This window comes from Alosa alosa, chromosome 24, assembly GCF_017589495.1.
Source record: "Alosa alosa isolate M-15738 ecotype Scorff River chromosome 24, AALO_Geno_1.1, whole genome shotgun sequence".
Classification (NCBI taxonomy): Eukaryota; Metazoa; Chordata; class Actinopteri; order Clupeiformes; family Clupeidae; genus Alosa; species Alosa alosa.
In genome coordinates this window covers 9324486-9345063 of record NC_063212.1, presented here as the reverse complement: position 1 = coordinate 9345063, position 20578 = coordinate 9324486, and the positions used below count along the sequence as shown (strand labels likewise).

Here is a 20578-nt window from a genome sequence, read left to right as displayed (position 1 = left end):
AAAATTATATAGTCTAGATGATCACGTAGGCATGTTTGAATAAGAGGGATCTGTGTCAGCAACGCAGCCATTATCAATCCTCAACCATCTCTTGCCTGGATCTGGGAGGAGCATTTCCTGTAACTGCAATCTTGTGGGCTAGATGGAGAGGTTAGCCTAAATCTAAACTGCGTGACACTTGCGAGTCCAAAGATCAGCCCGCCGGACGCTTTATAAAAACGGTAGATGTGCAGATCTTCCCGTCCAGTCTCAACACCACCTGTGACCAAGCGCACTCCCCTCCTACTGGTAGGAACACTTGATATCGCTTATGTGCTTTGAGCTTTTATTTTTAGCATAGATATATTGAAATATATTGTTGCAATATTTGCATAATACTTAAATCATGTGTGTATTTAATTTAAGCATATATTAGTGAAAATAACCAAAATATCTCATTTGGCTTTGTCTCAGTGGACACTTTCAGAGGATTCTGAAGGGAAATTAATTTCCTTTTCTCTCCGTTGTTATTCGTTCACAGGAGTAGCCTACACACTTCACTGTTCAAGATGAGCATTCTTAAAAGTAAGCATTGTTTAGTTATTATTACAGGAGTTTTATTATTTTATTATTATTTGGAGTTGAATTTAAATGCGCATAATGGCTTCTGGCATTTAAGTGTCAAATTAGTCACTGGATATAATCAGAGCAATCACTGGGCATGGACTTCATGGTTTGATTAAGCTAAATAAAGTGGTCAAAGATATAAGTCAAAGGCATAACCATCCAATCATTTTTGCTGTGCAGCTTATAATATCATGTCTATCTAACAGTAATTTTGCAATTCATTGCATTTAATCAATATTACATGTAATGTGGGCAGAAATGTGCCAACTGAAATGTATTTGTGACAAAAATGTGTAACAAAAATAATCTATTATGACCCAAGAGGCCGTTGCTTCCAGTGATTTTAGAAAAGTTCATGGTCATTGTTAGGCACAACGTGTGAAAGAAAGAGATCGCTTGGTTGATTGGCTTGTCGCTCCTCGTTTTTAACAGCAAGAGCACAGAGGCTGGAGAAGGATGGCGGTGCCCAGAGTAACTCTTTCGGAGGCGTGCGCTGGAGAGGCCTCGACGAGGACCTCAAGGCACACAGCTCCGTTCCCAGCATGCCCTTGAAAAAAACAAGATTCCTCCATACAGTCGTCACTGCAGGTACTTATAGCCAACAGCAACATACACAACGCCAGGCATGAACTATCATATTCACACCTGTATATTTAAAGTACTGATACCATTATGGGATGGCACAGAATCAGAGAAGCATTGTGAGACCATAACTTGAGGGATGATTGGTTAGTGTGAGCTCTATTGGGGTACATGTCTGTACAGTCTTTAGCTGTTTGCCTCTCCTGCATCAGGTGAATTGAGGAAGACATGTAAAAGCTATCTGTGTATTCCACACTAGTCCTCTTTGTTGTGTACATATATTTACCCATATCCATGGGTTTATAGAGAAGGCAAACCATAGCAAAATGGAGTGTACTGAAGTGTTAGTGTGTAAGTGTGTCATAGTCATTTGAAAAGTAACAATAGCAAGACACAATTCTCATGCGATCCATTTCATTCATGATGCAAACACTTCACTGCATAGAGAGGGCAAAAGGATGCTCTTAAACTTTTGTTAAATGTGTGTGTTTACAGTGTGTGTGTGTGTGTGTACGTGTATTTGTGTGTTTGCTCTGTCTATGTGCTCATGTTTGTTTGTTTCTTGCCGTCAGATAAAACACAGGCAGCAGGGCCTGAGAGATCTCCGCAGCCTGCAGGAGTGTATGCGTTTCCTCAACCACTGGAAAGACCAAGTGGCCCAGGTTTGCAAGGTGAGCCCAATTTTTTTTTTATGACAAAGAAAAGCAAAACAAAAAATAGAAGTATTTAGACGACCGCAGAGCGCAGACCCTCACTCTATGAGAACACAAAAACAAATGTAACGAACAAGAGTAGCTTGAAGAGTTAGCCAACTCATTTAACGATTTTTTTTTTAAATAATCGTCTAGTCCTGGCCTGGATTGGTAAGAGAGAGAATAATGGAGAGAGGTAGATTGAGATGTACTGTACATAATGCAAACACAGCTATGCTGTATTTCTTAGCAACATATTTGAAGATGAGAGATTGAGTTAGATAGTTAGATAGAAGTTAGATAAGTCCAGGTAAAAGATAGAATCTTAACATTTTCTGATGGCCATCACGATAGCAGGCAGATACAGTCTGATAACGGGTATGTAAATGAATGCTTGGTTACATAAATAGATGGACTGTTTAGATAGACTGACAACATTGATAGGCATTTGCTCCAGTAGACTGCTTTCTGGGATGGTCCTTATCCCCATGGCAGTAAATCAAAGGAGAGCTTATCTATAGTGCCATTGGCATAGAGGAGGACGATATCAAAGGGGAGGTGCAGTTTCATGTCAGATATCAGGTCGGCATCGTGAGAAACGAATGTGGTTTTCCCCTTATAAACCCTCTGAATTTAGACTCTCTGCTTCCTGCTGCTCACTGGTCAATTACTAGCCCATAGGTATTCAACCTGTGATTCTGGCATTGGAGGGTCAACTACCACACAGACATATGGTTGAGATGGATGTGAGACTATTACAGGGATAGAAGCAACAGCGTTGTTCTTTGGCCGTTAATTTGTTTTTGAAGTTGAATACAAGACTGTGTTGCTGTCCGTCCCTAAGCCCAGTTTACTGACTGGAAGGCAATATTGCATGCGGTTTATGACTTCCCGTGGTGGAGTTGGTGTTACAGCTCATAACATTTTATAGGATACAAGGCTCGTTGTCAGCACACAAAATTATGATGATGATGATGGGTCACACAAAGTGTTTTGTGACTGATGGGAAAGAGAAAACGTTTTCTGTAATCCAGCTTTATTGCAATACAACACATTGTTTTATGTATGGTAAAATAAAAAAGGTCAAAAACTAGTTTAACTTTAACTTCACTGAGCATGTGGTTAGAATTTAGTTTTATTATATATTTGATATAATTTTAAGTGATTATCTCGTTTTTATGGGACACGTACCACAGTTTGAGAACCGGCCTAAATGAAGGGCAATCATTTTCAATAGACCCTATTAAATGCTTGCTGATCAATTCAAGATCAGAGTAATAGCACTTTATTGACTTGTTTGTTTCTGCCATGCACAGAGGTGCATAGAGGTGGCCAAGGCTGGCTGATCAGATTCAGCTCCAGATAATTTGCCATGCTGCAGCCTTCGTGCACTCAATCTCTTTATTGCCATGGGTTTGATAAGCGTTGCTAGGGAAGCCATGCGCAGCTTTCATGATTAACCCATGGCTGAGGCAGATGCCATTTGGCTGAGAGGCAGGGCACCGATAACAAGGACGTCAACTGACTTTATGACTTTCAGACGTCAACTGATTTTATGACTTTCAGTAATCAGCTCAGCATATAACCAAGGGTGATTACCACTGGGGTTGAGGAAAAATAGAGAAATGGGAGAAAGGAGAGAGTGTCAGGACGTCAACTGACTTTATGACTTACAGTAATCAGCTCACCATGCAACTGATGGTCGTTACCTAAGAAAAATAGAAAAATGGGAGAAAGGAGATAATGTCAGAAGATGTTAATACATGTGATATAATATGACAAATATAGGCTACTGAATCTCAGCCAATACAGCCAACTCAACTCTGCCCTGGAATCCCTATCTCACTTTAGCTTTTGTAACTGTTGCCACGGGAGGTATCTGTATACATTCCATTATTCCTCCATAGGATAGATAGACAAAAAATGCAGTTGATACTTCATTGAGACTAGAGGGGATCTGATAAGGACTGCCATAATTTAATTTTATGGGATGGAAGTTATGTGGGGTGGTGCAGGGGTGGGTGATTGTGGGACATGGTAAGTCAGTCAGTCGTCATCCATCATGGTGACATAACACACATTCTGCTGACACCAATAGGGTCAGAATGGTTATCTTTACAAGTGTTGAAGGGTTCACATAGGTGAGATAGCAGGGTGGGCTTAGGACCTTCTGTTCTAAGTTAACACAGGAGTGTTATGGAAGTGAACTGGCAACATTGGTTGTACAGGTAGCCTACACGGTGGCCCTGTTCTGTAGGTGGCATGTTGACACACATGCACTTTTAACAAGATATCTGGACTTATCAATGCATTCCAGGTTATTCCCAGTTACATGGAGGAAAAATGTCCCAACAACTATGACTAAAACACCAACTAAATGTGACTGAATTGAGGGACTAAATTACTGAGTCGACATATAGTCAACTAATCAACTCTAATCCCTCATAGTCCGATTCACCACTGGCTAGTTTGTAACCCCATAGTGCTAATGACCTATTCACCACTGGCTAGTATGAAACCCTGGGAGCATACCTGGGAACATAGGACCTTGGGAACATAGGACCCTGGCAATATAGGACCCTGGGAACATAGGACCCTCTAACTGGGGAACATAGGGCCCTGGGAACATAGGACCCTTTTTCATGTTCCCATTACCTACCTTGTTAATCTGGGGAACATAGGACCCTGGGAGCATAAGACCTTGGGGACATAAGACACTGGGAACATTGGGATGACCCTGAAACCCCATAGTGCAGTGCTAATGTCCTATTCACCACTGGCTAGTTTGTAACCCCATAGTGCAGTGCTAATGGTGAATGTTTTGTGTTTCTGTGACAGAAGGGGGACAAAGCCAAAGGAGACACCTTGGAAAACAAGATGGACTCTCGCACCGTGCGCAGCCTGGAGGAGAGCCGCAAGCTCATCCTGGAGTGGGCCAACGAGCTCAACAGTGTGGACATGGTGAGGCATGCTGGGTAATAGCTGAAACTTAGTGACACATCAGCTATCTGGCCCACATGATACCTGATCTTTTTATACACTGTTCTCTAATGAGACAAAAACAACCTTACAGTATACTGCGGCAGGACATTAATCTAAAATGAAAATAATCTTAAATAAGGAATAAACAAATAATTCACCCAATGTTTAGTTGTGGGATCCAGGCTTGCCCTGACTTGTGACAAATTCCCAGTTCAATGTAACATCTGCAGGCATTCATGTGTAATCCAATGCATATGCATGCTAGGTCATCTTACTGTGGTAGTAAACAGCTCTGATGTGTTTCCCGTAGCTCTCCAAAGACAGCCCCTGGATGGAGGATTTGAAATTGGCCGAAGAGGAGGAGGGGAAGGAGGAGAAGGAGAACAAGAGCAAACAAAACGAGCTCCTTGAACAGAAGCTCATGGAGTGGGCCCAGGACCTGAAGATCACGTCTGAGGTGAGAGAGAGAGAGAGAGAGAGAGAGAGAGAATTATTATACATCACAACACACAGTTTTGACATTGACAGGCAACTTTCAAACTTCAGCAAGCGTTTAACCAACCATGTGTTTCTGTGTGTGTTTGATTGTGTGTGTGTCTGTGCGTGTGTGTGTGCATGCAGAAATGTGGCATGTTGGGAGATGAACTGGGTCAGGCGCTGAGACTCTTGGGCCTGAGGAAGAAGAAGCTTGTGAGTCTGATGCCTCTGCTGGAGTTCATCACCTGGTCTCTTCTCAAGGAGGACTGCACGGTAAGGACCCTTTACCCACAGACCCTGAGCTGCCCCAGATTTGGCCTGATTGATTTCATACGGAAGGGTGTAGTTTTTACAAGGGAGGGGCTATGCAAGAATGGATAGAGGTGGGGGGTGAAGAGGTTGCTAGTAGTGCTATTACTAGTGATATTGCAGGCAAGTTGCCCTAACAATAAACGCACTTTGGACCTAACGTGTCTGTCCATAGTCTGATGAAATTACGTAAGCCTTCTGATGAAGCCTGGAGACATGCCAGTTTAGCTTGAAGCTTACGGGAAATTGCTATGGCCTTTAGAATCTGACCTATATCTCTGAATCTCTTACTGTAAACTCTTGGAAATGCACTTTAAACATTTCTTGACTTACCCATACATGAACTTCAACCTCAGCTTATTAAAGTATTAATGTAAATACAGGGACCAGATTTAAATAACTTACATTTTCACATTCATTTGCAGTGCAGTCGCAATGATCTGTATAATGGTGAATGATTGACAGCACTCTGTATCTGGATTTTGACTTTGAATCTAGCGATAAGATAGCCTGATGAGCCAGACCCACATTAAAATGTAGGGTCTGGGCACTCACCGTTCGCAGTGCTCAGTCTGAGGGGCGGGATAATCAGTTGTCTTTCAAATTCCCTCTGCACGCAATAGGACAGAGTCTCATGCATTTTCCCACCAGCGGAGCTAGTTGGCTAGTTCAAACTTTTGCCATCTTAAAAAAAGCTTAACTCGTGTCACACTGTTGGCCAACAGCAACATCCATCTTCTTTGTTTTCAAGTAGCAGGGAATTCAAGCCAATCCTTTGCAACTCTGCCATTAATCATTATGTTAAGCCCGCCTAACGACTCTATACACGATATGATTGGCCTGATAGAAGTTTAATTTTTCAAGCTCACAAGCCAACGGAGAGTTGCTAGACTAGCCCTGGAAGCAAATGTAATTTGCTGCCGCTAGGGTGCGTCTAGATTTCTAGGCTAGCGATAAGACAATAGTTTGTCAAGATTGTGGAAACATTGTGTTGAGTCATGGGGAAGATTCTAATTGTGTGCTTGGGGTATTTCCTTTTAGATGCGTTGGGTGTGGAAAAATGAAAAAAAAAAAAAAAAAAAAAAATCAGCCACACACAAATAACTTTGTAGGGGAAAAAACTACACACACAGCTATGCATTCTTTCATAAATATGTCACCCAAAACATATTATATACCCATGATTATCAAAGAAGGGGTAAAGATAAAAGGATGACAAAAGTAATTATTCTCATATTTGATTGCTTCCTCTTCAGGGAATGCCCCAACTTTGGCTCTCAGCTAAGCAGCGCAAATGGGAGGGGGGTACTCGCAGATTCATCCCAAATTCAGGTAAACTTTACTCTCTGGCTTAGTGTTGTTGGTGGTCATTTTAACATTTAAATCTAGAATGACAGTGGAATAATACAATATTAACAAATCTACTTCACATTGCAGTGTGGAGCTGGATCACCAGTGCTGCATGTAAGTATCTTCTCATGTTTACTACATAAAAAATGCAAACAACAATAAACAAACAAGCTAATATAATAGACCTACTCATTATATCGTTTGGATGGATAATTAATTTCCTCTCTCTTCTGCCCTTTCCTCCATCCTATAGCTAATGTCTCTTTGGATCCAATGACCAACCACCCCTGGCTCTTGGTGTCCGATGACCAGAAGAAGGTGATGGAGTCACACACAGAGGCTGACCTGCCCTACAGCCCACAACGCTATGACGGCTGGCCATGCGTCCTGGGCTGGGAGGGCTTCATGAGTGGCCGCCACTACTGGGAAGTGGAGCTGGCCAACGAGGGCTACTGGCGTGTCGGCGTGACCACAGGCTCCTCCAAGCGGCACGGCCGCTTCCCCATGAACCCCGGCAGCAACTACTGGACCCTGTGGCGGAGCACGCGCCAGTTCTACGCCTGCACCAAGCCCGAGACGCCACTGGCCATGTCGCTGGTGCCGCGTCGCCTTGGCGTCTACCTCGACTACGAGGAGGGCCAGATCTCGTTTTACAACGCTGAGAACCGCTCGCACATCTACACCTTCAAGGGCCACTTCCGCGAGAAGCTCTACCCGCTCTTCGCACCCCTGGACGGGCGGACCCTCATCACAATTAAGGTCCCCAGCAGCTCAGTGACCAGCTTGTAAAGTTGACCGCCTGCACACCACCACCAGATTGGGTGTCCACTGGGACTTGGGGACCTTCCAACTCCTGCATACAACTGTAGCCTACTTAAGCTCTGAAGATATAGAAATCAGATGCAGATGAATAGAAACGGGTTGATTATACAATAACCATTAAATGGCTAGTTTATAGGCCTACAATAAATGTAAACAATTTGGATAAGAATGTTTCTCTCTCTGTATATTCTGTTATAAAACAGCTGGACAAAAATCTCCAGCACTGTAACTAGCATGCACAAAAATAAAATGGCTATATTATCTATATATTTATCAATATGTAATGTTTGTTTTTATGTCTATAGATATAGGTCTGATGTGTGTGTGTGTGTGTGTGTGTGTGAGTATGAATGTGTTTGTGTGTTCCTTTTGCACTTTTAACCTGTATTGAGTAGATTACTCCAATATGTAGGCTTACTTAGCTTCTATGGTCATCAATGCAGGGTTCTTTCTAGAATATTTTCAATAACGCCACTTCAATGTACAGTAACATTATTTTAGAAATTCCTGCTAGATTTGTAATGTTATTCTTTTGTTTATTTTCCTTTTCATCATGTATATATTAAAGAATTCATGTTTTCTTTATGATTAATAATCATGATATTGATGTAAATGCATCCAAAGCAAAAAGAGGATAACATGTATGTATTTCTATTTCAAATAAAGAGTATTTTATAAACTACCAGAAGTCTCGAATTAGTCATTATCTTCTCTCTCAGACGTCACTTAAAAAGAGAAAAGTCAGTGTGTATCAGACCAGTTCCAATTGTATGAAAAACATTTATGGCAGAGGCAGCAAGAGGGCCTGAATAAATAGTCATTCTGTCTCAGGAGTGAAAGACAAGACCTACATAGACCTGTTTGTAAATTCCATCTAGAGATGGAAAAATGCTAGCTAAGCCAGCATGTTTCCCTTACACAATTCTTTGATTCATTTTTAATTTTATGACTGAACCTTCTCCAGGCCTGGCCATTCAACTGATGGTAAACAGTTTATGTCCACCGCATGCCAGTATGGCTAAAATTCATTTCTCCATTTAAAAGAACTTCACAAGTACCAGAAAAAGCCATGTTTATTATAAAAAAATCTTGACAAAACATACAAACTTGAAAAAGAACATGCATGCATGCGCATTTCTTACTGTACAGTCAGTATATATATATATAAGTACATAAAAATAAATGTTTTTCACAGTTCCTTTCTGTCCCTGCTCCTCCGCCCCTCTCCCTGAATGATGGCCGTAAGTCCCGCCTCTATCTCAGTCCCATTGGATTGCTCTGCAGACAGGCCAAGTAACAACACACCTCCCAGGCCCTGTCCAACTGAGCGATGGCAGCCTCGGTCGGCACGTGGACCATCCGCAGGTAGCGGAAGGTGTGCACTCTATTCGTCAGCGACCGGACGCTCAGTACCTGCAGGCACGGCGTGCCGTCGGCGGGCACGGGCACGAACCCTCTCTCGTCGCCCACCAGGTACGGCGGGAGGGCGGGCAGGGTGTCCGGCTCGGGTCCCTCGGGTTCGGCGGCCCAGTCCTCCCAGTCCTGCAGCCGGCTGGCGCTGCAGAACCCCAGGTGACCCTCGGGGGAGGCCACAGTACAGCCCCGCTGCGGACACAGGTACCGGTACGGCCGGAGGCCAGGCTCGGACGACGACGATGGCTCGGACACAGCAGTGGGAGCCTTACGCATCTTGCGGGTCTTGCGGAGCTTGCGGGTCTTGCGAGCCTTGGGGGGTTCACGAGCCCTGTGAGGCTGCTTTTCAGCTTGCGCCAAGGCCTTGCGGTCACTAAACATGGCATCGAAGAGGAGGTCAGTGCACTCGAGTACGGCCAGCTCTCGGCCAGCGCCCAGGTGGAGCGAGTGCTGCGGCTGGAACCGGTTGATGTAAAGGTGGCTACCGCGACACAGGGACCTGAGGAAAGAGAGAGACAGAGACAGACACAAAGAATATCACAATCCATATCAATTACAGAGAGGCAGAATGCAATTAGACACCCGAATGACCCACACTTATGAAAAAATCAACCATCATGTCCAGTAGGTGTTTCTTATGTTGTTACAACCAGACATATCTCAAACAAAACAAACAGTACACGTCATGGCAGAGTATTTCCGTTTTAAATGGGCAGTGTGTCGGTTGTGACTGGTGGTGATGTGTTTTTTTGTCAGCCCCACTATTAAATGGAAATCAAATGTAAGCTCAGCACTGCTGTGAACCCACCTGTTGCAGGCGCCGCTGCATGAGGCCCATCAAGTCGGCCCAGACGCGGCCAGCGGTGGAGTCCGGCACCTGGAAGCGGAAGCCCGTGTCCTGCACCAGCATGCCCAGACGCAGGCGCGCCAGCACCATCAGCAGCTCGTCCTCAGGGGCCAGAGCATGCTTGGACGGTAGTGACCGCTGCTGCAGTTCGGCCATGAGATTCATGCGCACAGATTCTGCTGTGGCCTCATCCTCTTCCTCCTCTTGGAAGAGTGTGGGGTCATCGCCCTGGGTGGGTGGTGTGGACTCCTGCAAAGGTAAATATATTAAACTTTATACAGCGGAGAAAATAAGTATTGAACACGTCAACATACAAGTATACTTCCAGAGAGGTTATTCGCATAAAATTTTCTACAGACATTAGTATTAACTTAGGTAATCCACACATATTAAAAAATCCAAAACATTAATGTCCCTAAGTAGAGTTATGAGTAAAAAAGTGGAATGGCACAGGGAAAAAGTATTGAACACACTAAGAAAAAACAGTACACAAAGGCAAGGAACGAGCTGGAATCTATACATAGTTAGAGAGTAATTATCCCTCCTATCTGTGCAAATTAATGTAAGCTGGGTTAGTACATATAGATGAGCTATAAAAAGGTTTTTCGTTGCCAAGCTGTCACACAAGAAACATGTCATGATGGGTAAAAGCAAAGAGCTCTTCCAAGACTTTTGCAACATTATTGTTGCAAAACATATCAATGGAACTGGTTACAGATGCATTTCAAAACTTCAGAATCATCCAGTAAGCAGAATTGGAGCCATTATCTGCAAGTGGAAGGAACATCACTGCATCATCAATCAGCCATGCACAGGATCTCCTCACAAGATTTCTGACCAGGAAGTCAGAAGGATAGTCAGAAGTGTAGCCTAAGAGCCAAGGACCACTCCAGAAAGACTTGGAGGCAGCAGGTTCAATTGTTACAGAGAAAATCATAGGTAATGCACTCCACCGCCATGGCCTCTATGCACGCTCACCCCACATGACTCTATTACTGAAGAAAAACATGTCGAAGCTCATTGAAAGATTGCTACACAACATTTGGACAAGCCTATGAAATACTGAGAGAATGTATTCTGGTCAGGTGAGAGCAAAATTTAACTCTTTGGATGTCATACTACACACCATATTTGGAGGAGAAATGGCACTGTGCATCACCCTAAAAATACCCTACCAACAGTGAAGTTTGGAGGTGGAGGCATCCCGGTGTGGGGCTGGCAGACTTCATACAGTTGAAGAAATGATGAATGGAGCCATTTTTTCTGGGAGAATCTTCCCATCCACCAGAACAATGAGACATGGCTAGACCTTCCAGCAGGACAATGATCCAAAGCATTCAGCAAAGGAAACTCTCAATTGGTTTCAGAGAAAGAAATTCAGGTTCCAATTGAACAGTTTTGGAAGTTACCAGAGGGATTTACAAGAGGGACCCCTGGAATCTTCAATATTAAAAGACTATCTGTTGAATGGGCCAAAATCACACCTGAATACTGCGACTGATTAGTTTCATCATAGAGGAAATGCCTTGAAGCTCTCATTACAAATAAAGGGTTTTCCACAAAGTATTTAAGAAATTTCAGTAGGCTTTTTTCCTGTGGCATTCCACTTTTTTTCTCATAACTCTACTTATAAACATTAATGTTTGGATTTTTTATATGTGTGGATTACCTAAGTTAGTACTAATGTCTGGTGAAAATTTCATGCAAATAGCCTCACTGGAAGTATACTTACTGAAAACAAAGTTGATGTCTTCAATATTTATTTTCCCCGCTGTATATAGATAGATAGATAGATAAATAGATAGATAGATAGATACGCAGACAGATACATAGACAGATAGAGACTATATAAAAAAAATAAGAATTCATACAGGCAAGGGAAAGAAAAAATCAAGAGATAAGCAGTGGCACATGAGTTACATAGTTCCACTTATATGTCTACTTTTACTATAACGCACATTTAGTAAATGAAACTGAAATGACCTTTCTATTCCTGCTACTACTTGCCACTGTCTCACACAAAAGCCCATTGTTACCAAGGCAAAGGGAGACACCTTGAGGATTTCCAATGAAACTGCCAAATTACAATCTCAATAAAGCTGGTGTAAATTACAAATAGCTAGTCAAGTCGACAAATTACATGTAGTGACAAACACATTCAGCCTTGTATACATTAAATGTTATGTTGCATAAAACCAAATGAAACAAATGGAATATGGAATATGACATAATATGCCCATAAATCCATGCCCTTGCCTGGTCAATCCCATCCGTGTCTGATGGTCCATTCTCAGTCTTCCTCTCCTCGGTCTCATCCTCCTCCTCCTCATCCTTCTTCTCCTCTCCTTCCGCGGCCATGCCGAGGGAGCTCTGTACCAGCAGGGTGCTGTCCCCACTCTGCAGGAAGGCCAGGAAGGCCTGAAAGCGGGCGTAGGAACTGAAGCCCGTGAAGAAGCGCACCCACTGAGCGGGGCCGCGGCTCAGCACGCGGGCAGAGAGGGCAGTGAAGGTAGGCTTGGGTCGAGGAGGAGCGGGCTTTTTGAAGAGTGGGTAGGAGAGATAAGGAGGGAGACAGGGGGCATTCATGAATAAAAGCTAGATGCACTAAGATCTGAGACACGTCATATGTATGCTCCACGCGCTAGAACTTGCAGCAGCGTAGGTAGCATTGAACGAAACAAAACAAATCCACCTTATCAAAGTCTCCTACACGTCAACTATTACGAAGAGATAATCAAACTCATATCAAGATAATTTTTATCTACTTGCTTTGTGTTCCTGTCCAAAACTAGTTATCTTCATCTGCTACATGATGATCACCAACTCAACTAATGAATGTGTCCCATCAGAAAATGTGTATGCCCATCACCAGCCAATAAAATGGACCTCCAAATCCAAATCGCTACTTGACTCTGCAATCTTCAAATCAGATGTCAGTGACCCTAGTCGTCTATGGTGCGCTTTCAGTCTTCCAGTCCCTATTGTATCACAAGACCCTGTTAGCAGTCTGCAAAATGTGTCACAGCCTCCTTTTCGACATCTGCTCAGACTTGTTAGTCGTGCAGTCTGAAGCCCAGCCGTACCTGGTTGTGCTTGCTGCTGAGGAAGAGGATGGTGTTGTTGCTGGACACCAGCTGTGCTTTGGCCTCCTTCAGCTCCTCCTGCAGGTGGCGCTTCTCCTCTCGCTCCCGCTTAAGCTGCACGTCCAGAGAGCAGAGCTTGGCGCCCAGCTCACTGTAGCGCTCCTCGAACCTCGCCTGACGGAGAGAGAGAGGGACGGGGGCAGGACTGAAACATTTATATCACTGCACTCTACACACCTACGATGCATTAGAACATTTTAGACAATGTCACAGATAGACAACGATCAGACCCTCTGATGGAAAACGAAGCAGCAAGACGGCTTTCGTCTTCTACTTGGTCACTTTCTCCAAATGCACTAAGCTAACACAAAAGAGAAAAAGTGAAGGGACAGAGAGGGGAGTAAGCAGGGGTTAAAGTTGTGGGAGAATCGGGAGGAACGCAGTTCCGCCGCCTCAGATAAATTAATAATAAATATATTATTTCATACCAATGAAATAGCGTGATGATATTGTTAAAATAAACGGTGAGTTAATTTTTCGCGTGTACAGAGGTGACCAAGAAGCTAGCAATTCTTGTCCAAAAAGTATTGCTACACCACAATACTCAATATGTTGTCCAACGGTGAGTCATTTTTCCCCGTTGCACAGACACTGGATTTTAGGGTTCCCCCACCTGCCAAATCCCACTTTAACCACTGGGAGTGAGTGAACGAGAGAGTGATAGACAAACACCAAGGGATGCATATGGAAGAGAGAGAGACCGGTCTTGACCACTGTCAATTCATAATAGCACTTTCACTAGTTCATCCATTGGATTGCTTAGACTGAATGCAAAGAATAGCAAGTTTGGCTTGGTAGCTGGCCATGGTCCTGGGATGCCAATAGTGGGGGATCACATGCGAGTGATTTCCGAGTGATTTCCGCTGACACCCTCTATGGATTAGGGGTAATTTTGAGCTTAGAGCTGATCGTGAAATGGAGGACCAGGGGAAGAAATGGAAGGCTTTGCACCTCCTTCTTGAATTTCCCCTGGGGATCAATAAAGTATCTATCTATCTATCTATCTCTAGCGTGATGTAATGGGCAGTAAGGAGGGAGTAAGGATGAGTGATGGCTGTCAATCAACCCTATGGCGCCTCCTAAACTTTGTTTAGAAAACATCATTTTGTAATCCTTTTGTAAATCACTACACAAAAAAGTCCAGCTTCACCACCTGACTTAAGTAAGCTTAAAAAAGCATAACGACATCAAACCCTGAGAAGCTTCTGTTCACCTTGTTTTCCTCCAGCTGCTGTTCCTTGGTCTTCAGCCTACTGCGTAAGGACAGGACTTCGTCCTCATCACGGTGCTTGTCCTTGACCAACCCGTTGACCAGAGCGGCGAGTCGGGCCGGGTCCGAGGGGAGGGACAAGCAGCTGTGGTCATTCTGCAGCCCCCGGCTGGCCTGCTGGTGCCTCTGGATCTTGGCCACAGTGCCGCTGACCAGTTCCAGCAGCTCTGCTGCCAGAGCATGATCCATCAGACAAGTGCGAGAGTCTGGAGGAGAGCGAAGAGACAGAGAGAGAGAGAGAGAGAGAGAGAGAGGTCACTACATGATGTGCACATCTGGGTTGTGTAAATTTCAGAATTGAATTGACAATGAGTCAAAAACAGGATCTAGAATTACAATTTGAATTTGAATTAAAGGAAGTAGAATTTAAATTAAAAGAAATTCATATACATTACATTACTTTGATAAATTAATCCAAATAAAGTAATCCAAACAGCATTTATAATGGGTAACTTATAACAGTAACCATTTACATTTCCAAAGTAACTTTCCCAACACTGAATGTATGTGAGATTCAACACATTCTTTCTGTTGCGTGACTGTGTGGAATTTCTTTGAATTGCAATGAATTTAGTTCCACTTCCTGTCATTCCAATTCCAATTCAACTTCCTGTGGGGTGGAGCCAATTCAATTCAAATTTCAATTCATGAATTGAGTAGTGGGCAATTCTAAAATTCTGAATTTTACACAAGCCTGGTGCGCACATTGAGGCACAACCAAAGGTAAATAAGAGCCAAATCCATCTTGCCAATTCAACCCCATTTCCACAGTACACATTTTCATGGGGAGATTCACCTTTAGGGTCTTCTGCATCCTCTGCATTTTGGTTCTCGTCACTACGCCACTTTCTTTTTTGCTGTGGTCTTTTTGGTCTAATTTTTACATTAGAAATGTTCTTGGGCACTTCAGGATTCCTCTTTGTCTGGACCAAGTTAGACTTCCTCTCTGTTCCTTCACAACTATTAGTCTTCATCTGTGAAAAAATGAATCGGTGTGAAGGAGAAAATTAGCTAAACACTTCCATTAGATCACAAAGGAATTCAAACTCTGCGTTAAACAGCAAAGCGGAGCATGTGAAACCGATCAATAAGTGAGACCAGAATCCCACCTTGTTGGTATCAAATCGAGTTGTGTTGAGTCATCTCTCAGTGGAATGATTTGACCTACGTGGTCCAACGTGTCTGGGGAGAAGTTCTTGCTGCACTGGACACCATTAGAGGAGGGGCTCCACAGCGGGTGGTCTGTGATCCGTCCGCCCAGGACCACGCGCCACTGAATCCTCTTTGCCACATCCTTTGAAGACCTGCAGGTCAGTAGGACCCAGAGAGTGTCAACACAGGTTCATCACACTGCTAACACTTCTACAGGGAGTGGGGTGTGTGTGTGTGTTTGTGTGTGAAAGAGAGTGAGTGAGTGAGTAAGTGAGAGTGTGTGTGTGTGTAAGAATTTTCTCAAGTAGGAAAGTACAATTTGCCATCCTCGCAAGTCATTTTGTAAACTTCAGTGTCAGATATATCTGACACATCCTTTATCTTAACCAAAATATTTGGTGATTCTAAACAAATGCATATCAGCTTGGCATGTCTTTGATGAGGCTGCCAAATGAATATCATTTTGAAAGAGAATAGATTCTTCCCTTGGGGATGCAACTGGTGGGATAGGGGGCAGCTGTGGCCTACTGGTTAGGGCTTCAGGCTTGTAACCGAAGGGTTACCAGTTCGATGCCCGACCAGTAGGAACAATGTGGGTGGGGGAAGTGGTTGAGCAGTGCTCTCCCAAGCCCACATCCACGGCTGAAGTGCCCTTGAGCAAGGCACCTAACCCCCTCACTGCTGCCCGAGCACCGCTGTAGCAAGGCAGCTCACTGCTCCGGGTTAGTGTGTGCTTCACCTCACTTTATGTTCACTAATTCATGGATGGGATACACGTATACGAGTTTGTGGCCTAGTACTTGGCCTAGTAGCCTGCAGCCTGCATTTATATTTACATTGTTACAATTTACATTTACAATATTGGGATGTAAATACCTCATTGGTCGCTGCTGAATGCCACGAGTCTGTACATCCTCCACATTGGAAACGTCATTACCTGTTAGTATACAAACACAAAGGTTTTTCAGAAATAAAGACTTTTGCATCACAAAATCAACAGCAACTGACTTACTTCTGAAACAGTTTTCCTGAAAGTTGTGTTGATAAAAACATGAGAAAAATTCCTGTTAGCTGGACAATTGCCATGCCACAAGATCACAAATATTATTTATGTTAAATATATTATTTTCATCAACTTTTACTTTAGTCACTCATCCTATACAATAACAGAGTATAATAACATACATAACCTAGCGCATCAAGTGTTTGAGACTCTATTGTGAGCCATATGCATCCACTCCCAATGTGTTTTGCCATTTAGAAATGTTTTACTTCAAAACCATTGAATATGGGAGTTGAATAGACTAAATTAGTTTACTTTTATCATAAGTTATTGTGTATAATTTAAGCAATAAAAATGTTTGTTTCTAAAAAAGAAAAGGTCTTCTCTTGTGTATATTTATCATTATCTTTAGCAAAGCAAAACAAATTTCACCTGATTACTCCAATAATAATGAATTCATCTGTAGAATGCTCAGTTACTAAAACAATCAATAGCTGCAGACCTGAATAAGTGATATAAAAACTCAGCATCTGTATCTGCACTGAAATTGAACGGGTTCATCTTCGGTCAATAGAGTTCCAAGAGCCACATGACTCGTTCAGTTAACACCTCCACAGTGGCAGGGAAAGGCGGAGCAAAACAGAATGGCACCGGTATTGATTTCACAGCCCAATTTAATTCAATCTCCATAGACAAAACTCTCCTGAGCCCCCCACCTCAGCAAACTTGCTGGGAGCCAGCACACGACCAGTTTGCTGGTCTAGGTCATTATAAGATCTCTATGCTGCAGCCAGTCTCAGTACAATGGCATTAATAGGAAGTGAACAGGCTCTCTGTAGATGGGCTGAGGTCATACCCATAAAGTTAAACAGTGACTGCCCACTCCGGTTCCATAAGTAGAAACCTCATTCATTTTTTCCATTGAGAATTTGATTAGAAGCCAACCATGCTCAATGCAAACAGTAGAAAGTTAGTCAACTTTTTGCCTTTATTTCAAGAGGAAGCGCAGTAAACTATTGTTAAGTTGGAAAAACTATAATTGTTGTATAAGTAGTTGTCACTTGAAAAAAAATATCTACAGAGCCTTGTTGTGCCTTTGCCTTTTTTCCATTTTCCTGCTATTGTTTCTGCACAAATTCAAGTGCTTTATGGGCACAATTCATATAACTGGCTGACCTTGTTCCAGGCTTAAAACTCTTTACATAAAGATTGTCTGAATTCTCAATGAATCTCATCTCAAAATGAATGGGAAGTTTACTTCCGGAACCAGAGTTCTTGGAGAACTGGGTGGTCACTGGTCAGCTCACACTTCAGGGCCCTGTCCCCTTCCATCAGGCGGTTTATTTCAGCACACCTACACCCACACAACTTGTTTTCCATCATTGATCTCTTGTGAGCGGGCTCGCAAACCTCAGTTCTACCTGACGCTTCTTCTCCATCCTCCTCTAGTAGCGTTGGTGCTGTTTGTCTTTGAGTGTCGTCATCCACTGCAGTCTCATCCATCGCTGGCGTACTCTTTGTCCCGCGCCGTTTTATATTTGCCTGGGCTTGGTCTCACTCTGACCAAAATTTACAGACGGTGCCCGGGTCTGGACATTTCATATGCTGGTTTACCTGGGAACACAACCAATCAATAGGGTTAATAACATCCTGGCTAAAGCAAAAATCTCACAAAGTACAGTTAAGAACAAAATTATTCATACCCCTGGCAAACATTGATTTAATGTTGATTTTCTCTTTATCAATATGTTTGACTGAAAATGACACTCTCACATGCCAAAAGGTTGCAAAACAATGTGGTAGAAACATGAAATCAGAAACGCTTTCATCTATTTTTTTTAATGGAAAAATGGTGTGTCCAAAATTATTCATACCCTTTTTAAATAATCAATGGAAACATCTTTATTTGCCACATCACAACTCTTAAAATGGTTCTTATAATATCTACCAAACCTCTCCATGTCTCCACAATTATTCTAGACCGCATCTTTTTAGCAGCAATCCAGGTTTTTAGGTAGGAACGATTCTTTGCCATCACTCTGGCCTTGTCCTCACTATTTTTGACGGATTGAGGTCTGAACTCTGGCTGGGCCACTCTAAAATGTTGATATTGTTTTGGATAACTTCCTCTTACAATGTAAAATTAAAATTGCTGTTAGTTGGGCACTGAAAATAATAAACTGCAGAAAGACAGGGCACCCAGTGGCACAGAGTCTTGTGTGCAAGGGTAAGGATATGAAAAATAAAGTTTGGGTAATCAGCCTTCAAAGAGCAGAAATTGGGTGCCCTGTCTTTCTGCAGTTTATGTGGGTACTTTGGTATGATAAGATTGTTTTTTAGCATACAACTTTGATGTGTGAAATGTGACTGTTGCCAGGGCTGGTAGGCCTACCACTGAATGCAAACAGTTTATTAGCCTGGCTGTAAATAACCGACAATAAATAGTTTTCACAACTTTTTGTGTGTTTAGTTATATGTAGTAATTGCTATAGATTGTGTCTCAGAATAACATATCACACCTGTGCATAGGGGGAAATAACAGGATGCAATTTTTTCAGTTAGGACATACACACTGGTAGGCCTGTGTTTGCTATTCTTAATTTGCTAAATTGGCACACAAATACAATATGACAAGGAACACAAAAGAAAACATAATAAGTGATAACATAGGCTAGTTTATTACACAGACATGTGTGTTGATATACAGTGGGTCAATCTGATGTTAGCCCCGGCGGCAACATGGGCCTACATGTCACTACTTATGCAGAGGCAAGGCTACAATAAAAACGATACAAATAAAAAAAAAAGTAGACTATACCATTACAGCCTACTGAGGTGCCAAATGGTCAAGCGACCTCAGATACTACCACTGATTAGTCTGATGACGTTTTGCTTGACTGGCTGTTACACAAGATCACAACATTGACGCCACATCTAAATGTACTCGACGACGAAATGGTAGCCTAATGTTTTCCCTTAATAACTCATGACAACATCCAAACACGTGTTAAAAGGCCCTGGTCTTCTAACTTCTCGCTAACATTTTCAGTTCCATTTGATTCACGCTTCAGCTATGGGTGCCTAGCTAGCACACAACAACCTTTGTTCACAAATATTCACGCTAAGTTAAACTCCACCCATGGAAACGGAGAATCTCACGTATGGGCAAAGATTGCTAAAGATTGCAGCCTGTAGGCGAACATCAGAGGTGCCATACCTCCTCTCATACAGGTCTCATACAGGTTTTATTTGTAGAATCAGAGTTGCATCTGCAGTCAATAAGGTAAAACGAACTACTTTGTGATGATCTGCAAATGTTTATCCCCAACGGTCTCCCAAGAACATCCAAGTTACCCAAAATAAAACCCAGTAATCAGGCAGAACGATCAAGTTAACTTCGTGCAAGCCTTGGGGTGTCTGTGTGTTAGAAGCAGAATGAATGATAGAAACAGAGGATGTAACCTAAAACTTAAATGCACTTTGATTAACTTACCAGAATGAAAATGTTAGGACCACTCGGAATTGGTGTCGGAATCATAGACTGCATTGGTGTCTGAATCAGCTGTCAGCCAAGTCATATTCGACCACTCTTGGTTAGGTTTGCAACCTAGCTTCTGTAATTTTCGCGCCAAAAAGCTAAACAGTAAAATACTTTTCTTGTCCCACAATAATAGTCATGTGGAGCCCTGCTGCACGTAGGGACACAACACCATTAGCACACTCCACACACATATTACCTCCATCGGAGGAGTGTGGATGTGTGTGTGTGAGAGAGAGAGAGAGAGAGAGAGAGGGAGAAAAAGAGCGGACAGACAGACAGGGAGAGTGCGTCTGTCTGTAGCGTTGATGAACTACACCACTGGCAGCAGGCTGACCGCAAAAAGTACTTCAGACTATCAAAACAACAGCGAGCTTCCAATATGGCGAATC

At 42.9% G+C, this 20578-nt stretch overlaps 2 protein-coding genes across 4 annotated transcripts; one reads left to right on the top strand and one right to left on the bottom strand.

Moving 5' to 3' along the window:
• The first annotated feature begins 222 nt into the window (after positions 1-222).
• Positions 223-8502, top strand: si:dkey-219e21.2 (E3 ubiquitin-protein ligase TRIM39). Its single transcript, XM_048235835.1, has 10 exons — positions 223-288; positions 521-564; positions 1039-1194; positions 1761-1859; positions 4719-4841; positions 5173-5319; positions 5484-5612; positions 6905-6980; positions 7086-7112; positions 7252-8502. Exons 4-10 carry the CDS (start codon positions 1812-1814, stop codon positions 7785-7787), a joined length of 1086 nt encoding a protein of 361 aa, XP_048091792.1. The 5' UTR covers positions 223-288; positions 521-564; positions 1039-1194; positions 1761-1811; the 3' UTR covers positions 7788-8502.
• A 1083-nt stretch (positions 8503-9585) lies between these two features.
• LOC125289834 lies at positions 9586-20535 on the bottom strand. Of its 3 annotated transcripts, none has more exons than XM_048236896.1 (10): positions 20142-20535; positions 18070-18262; positions 16522-16582; positions 15662-15797; positions 15290-15467; positions 14437-14699; positions 13164-13337; positions 12337-12615; positions 10042-10329; positions 9586-9732 (listed from the first exon to the last, which is right to left on the bottom strand). In XM_048236896.1, exons 2-10 carry the CDS (start codon positions 18149-18151, stop codon positions 9715-9717), a joined length of 1479 nt encoding a protein of 492 aa, XP_048092853.1. In that variant the 5' UTR covers positions 18152-18262; positions 20142-20535; the 3' UTR covers positions 9586-9714. The 3 variants fall into 3 exon arrangements, with proteins under 3 accessions (XP_048092853.1, XP_048092854.1, XP_048092855.1); XM_048236897.1 differs by having other exon boundaries at positions 18059-18262; positions 20142-20534; XM_048236898.1 differs by lacking the exons at positions 16522-16582; positions 18070-18262; positions 20142-20535 and having other exon boundaries at positions 15603-15793.
• Between the last annotated feature and the right edge of the window lie 43 nt (positions 20536-20578).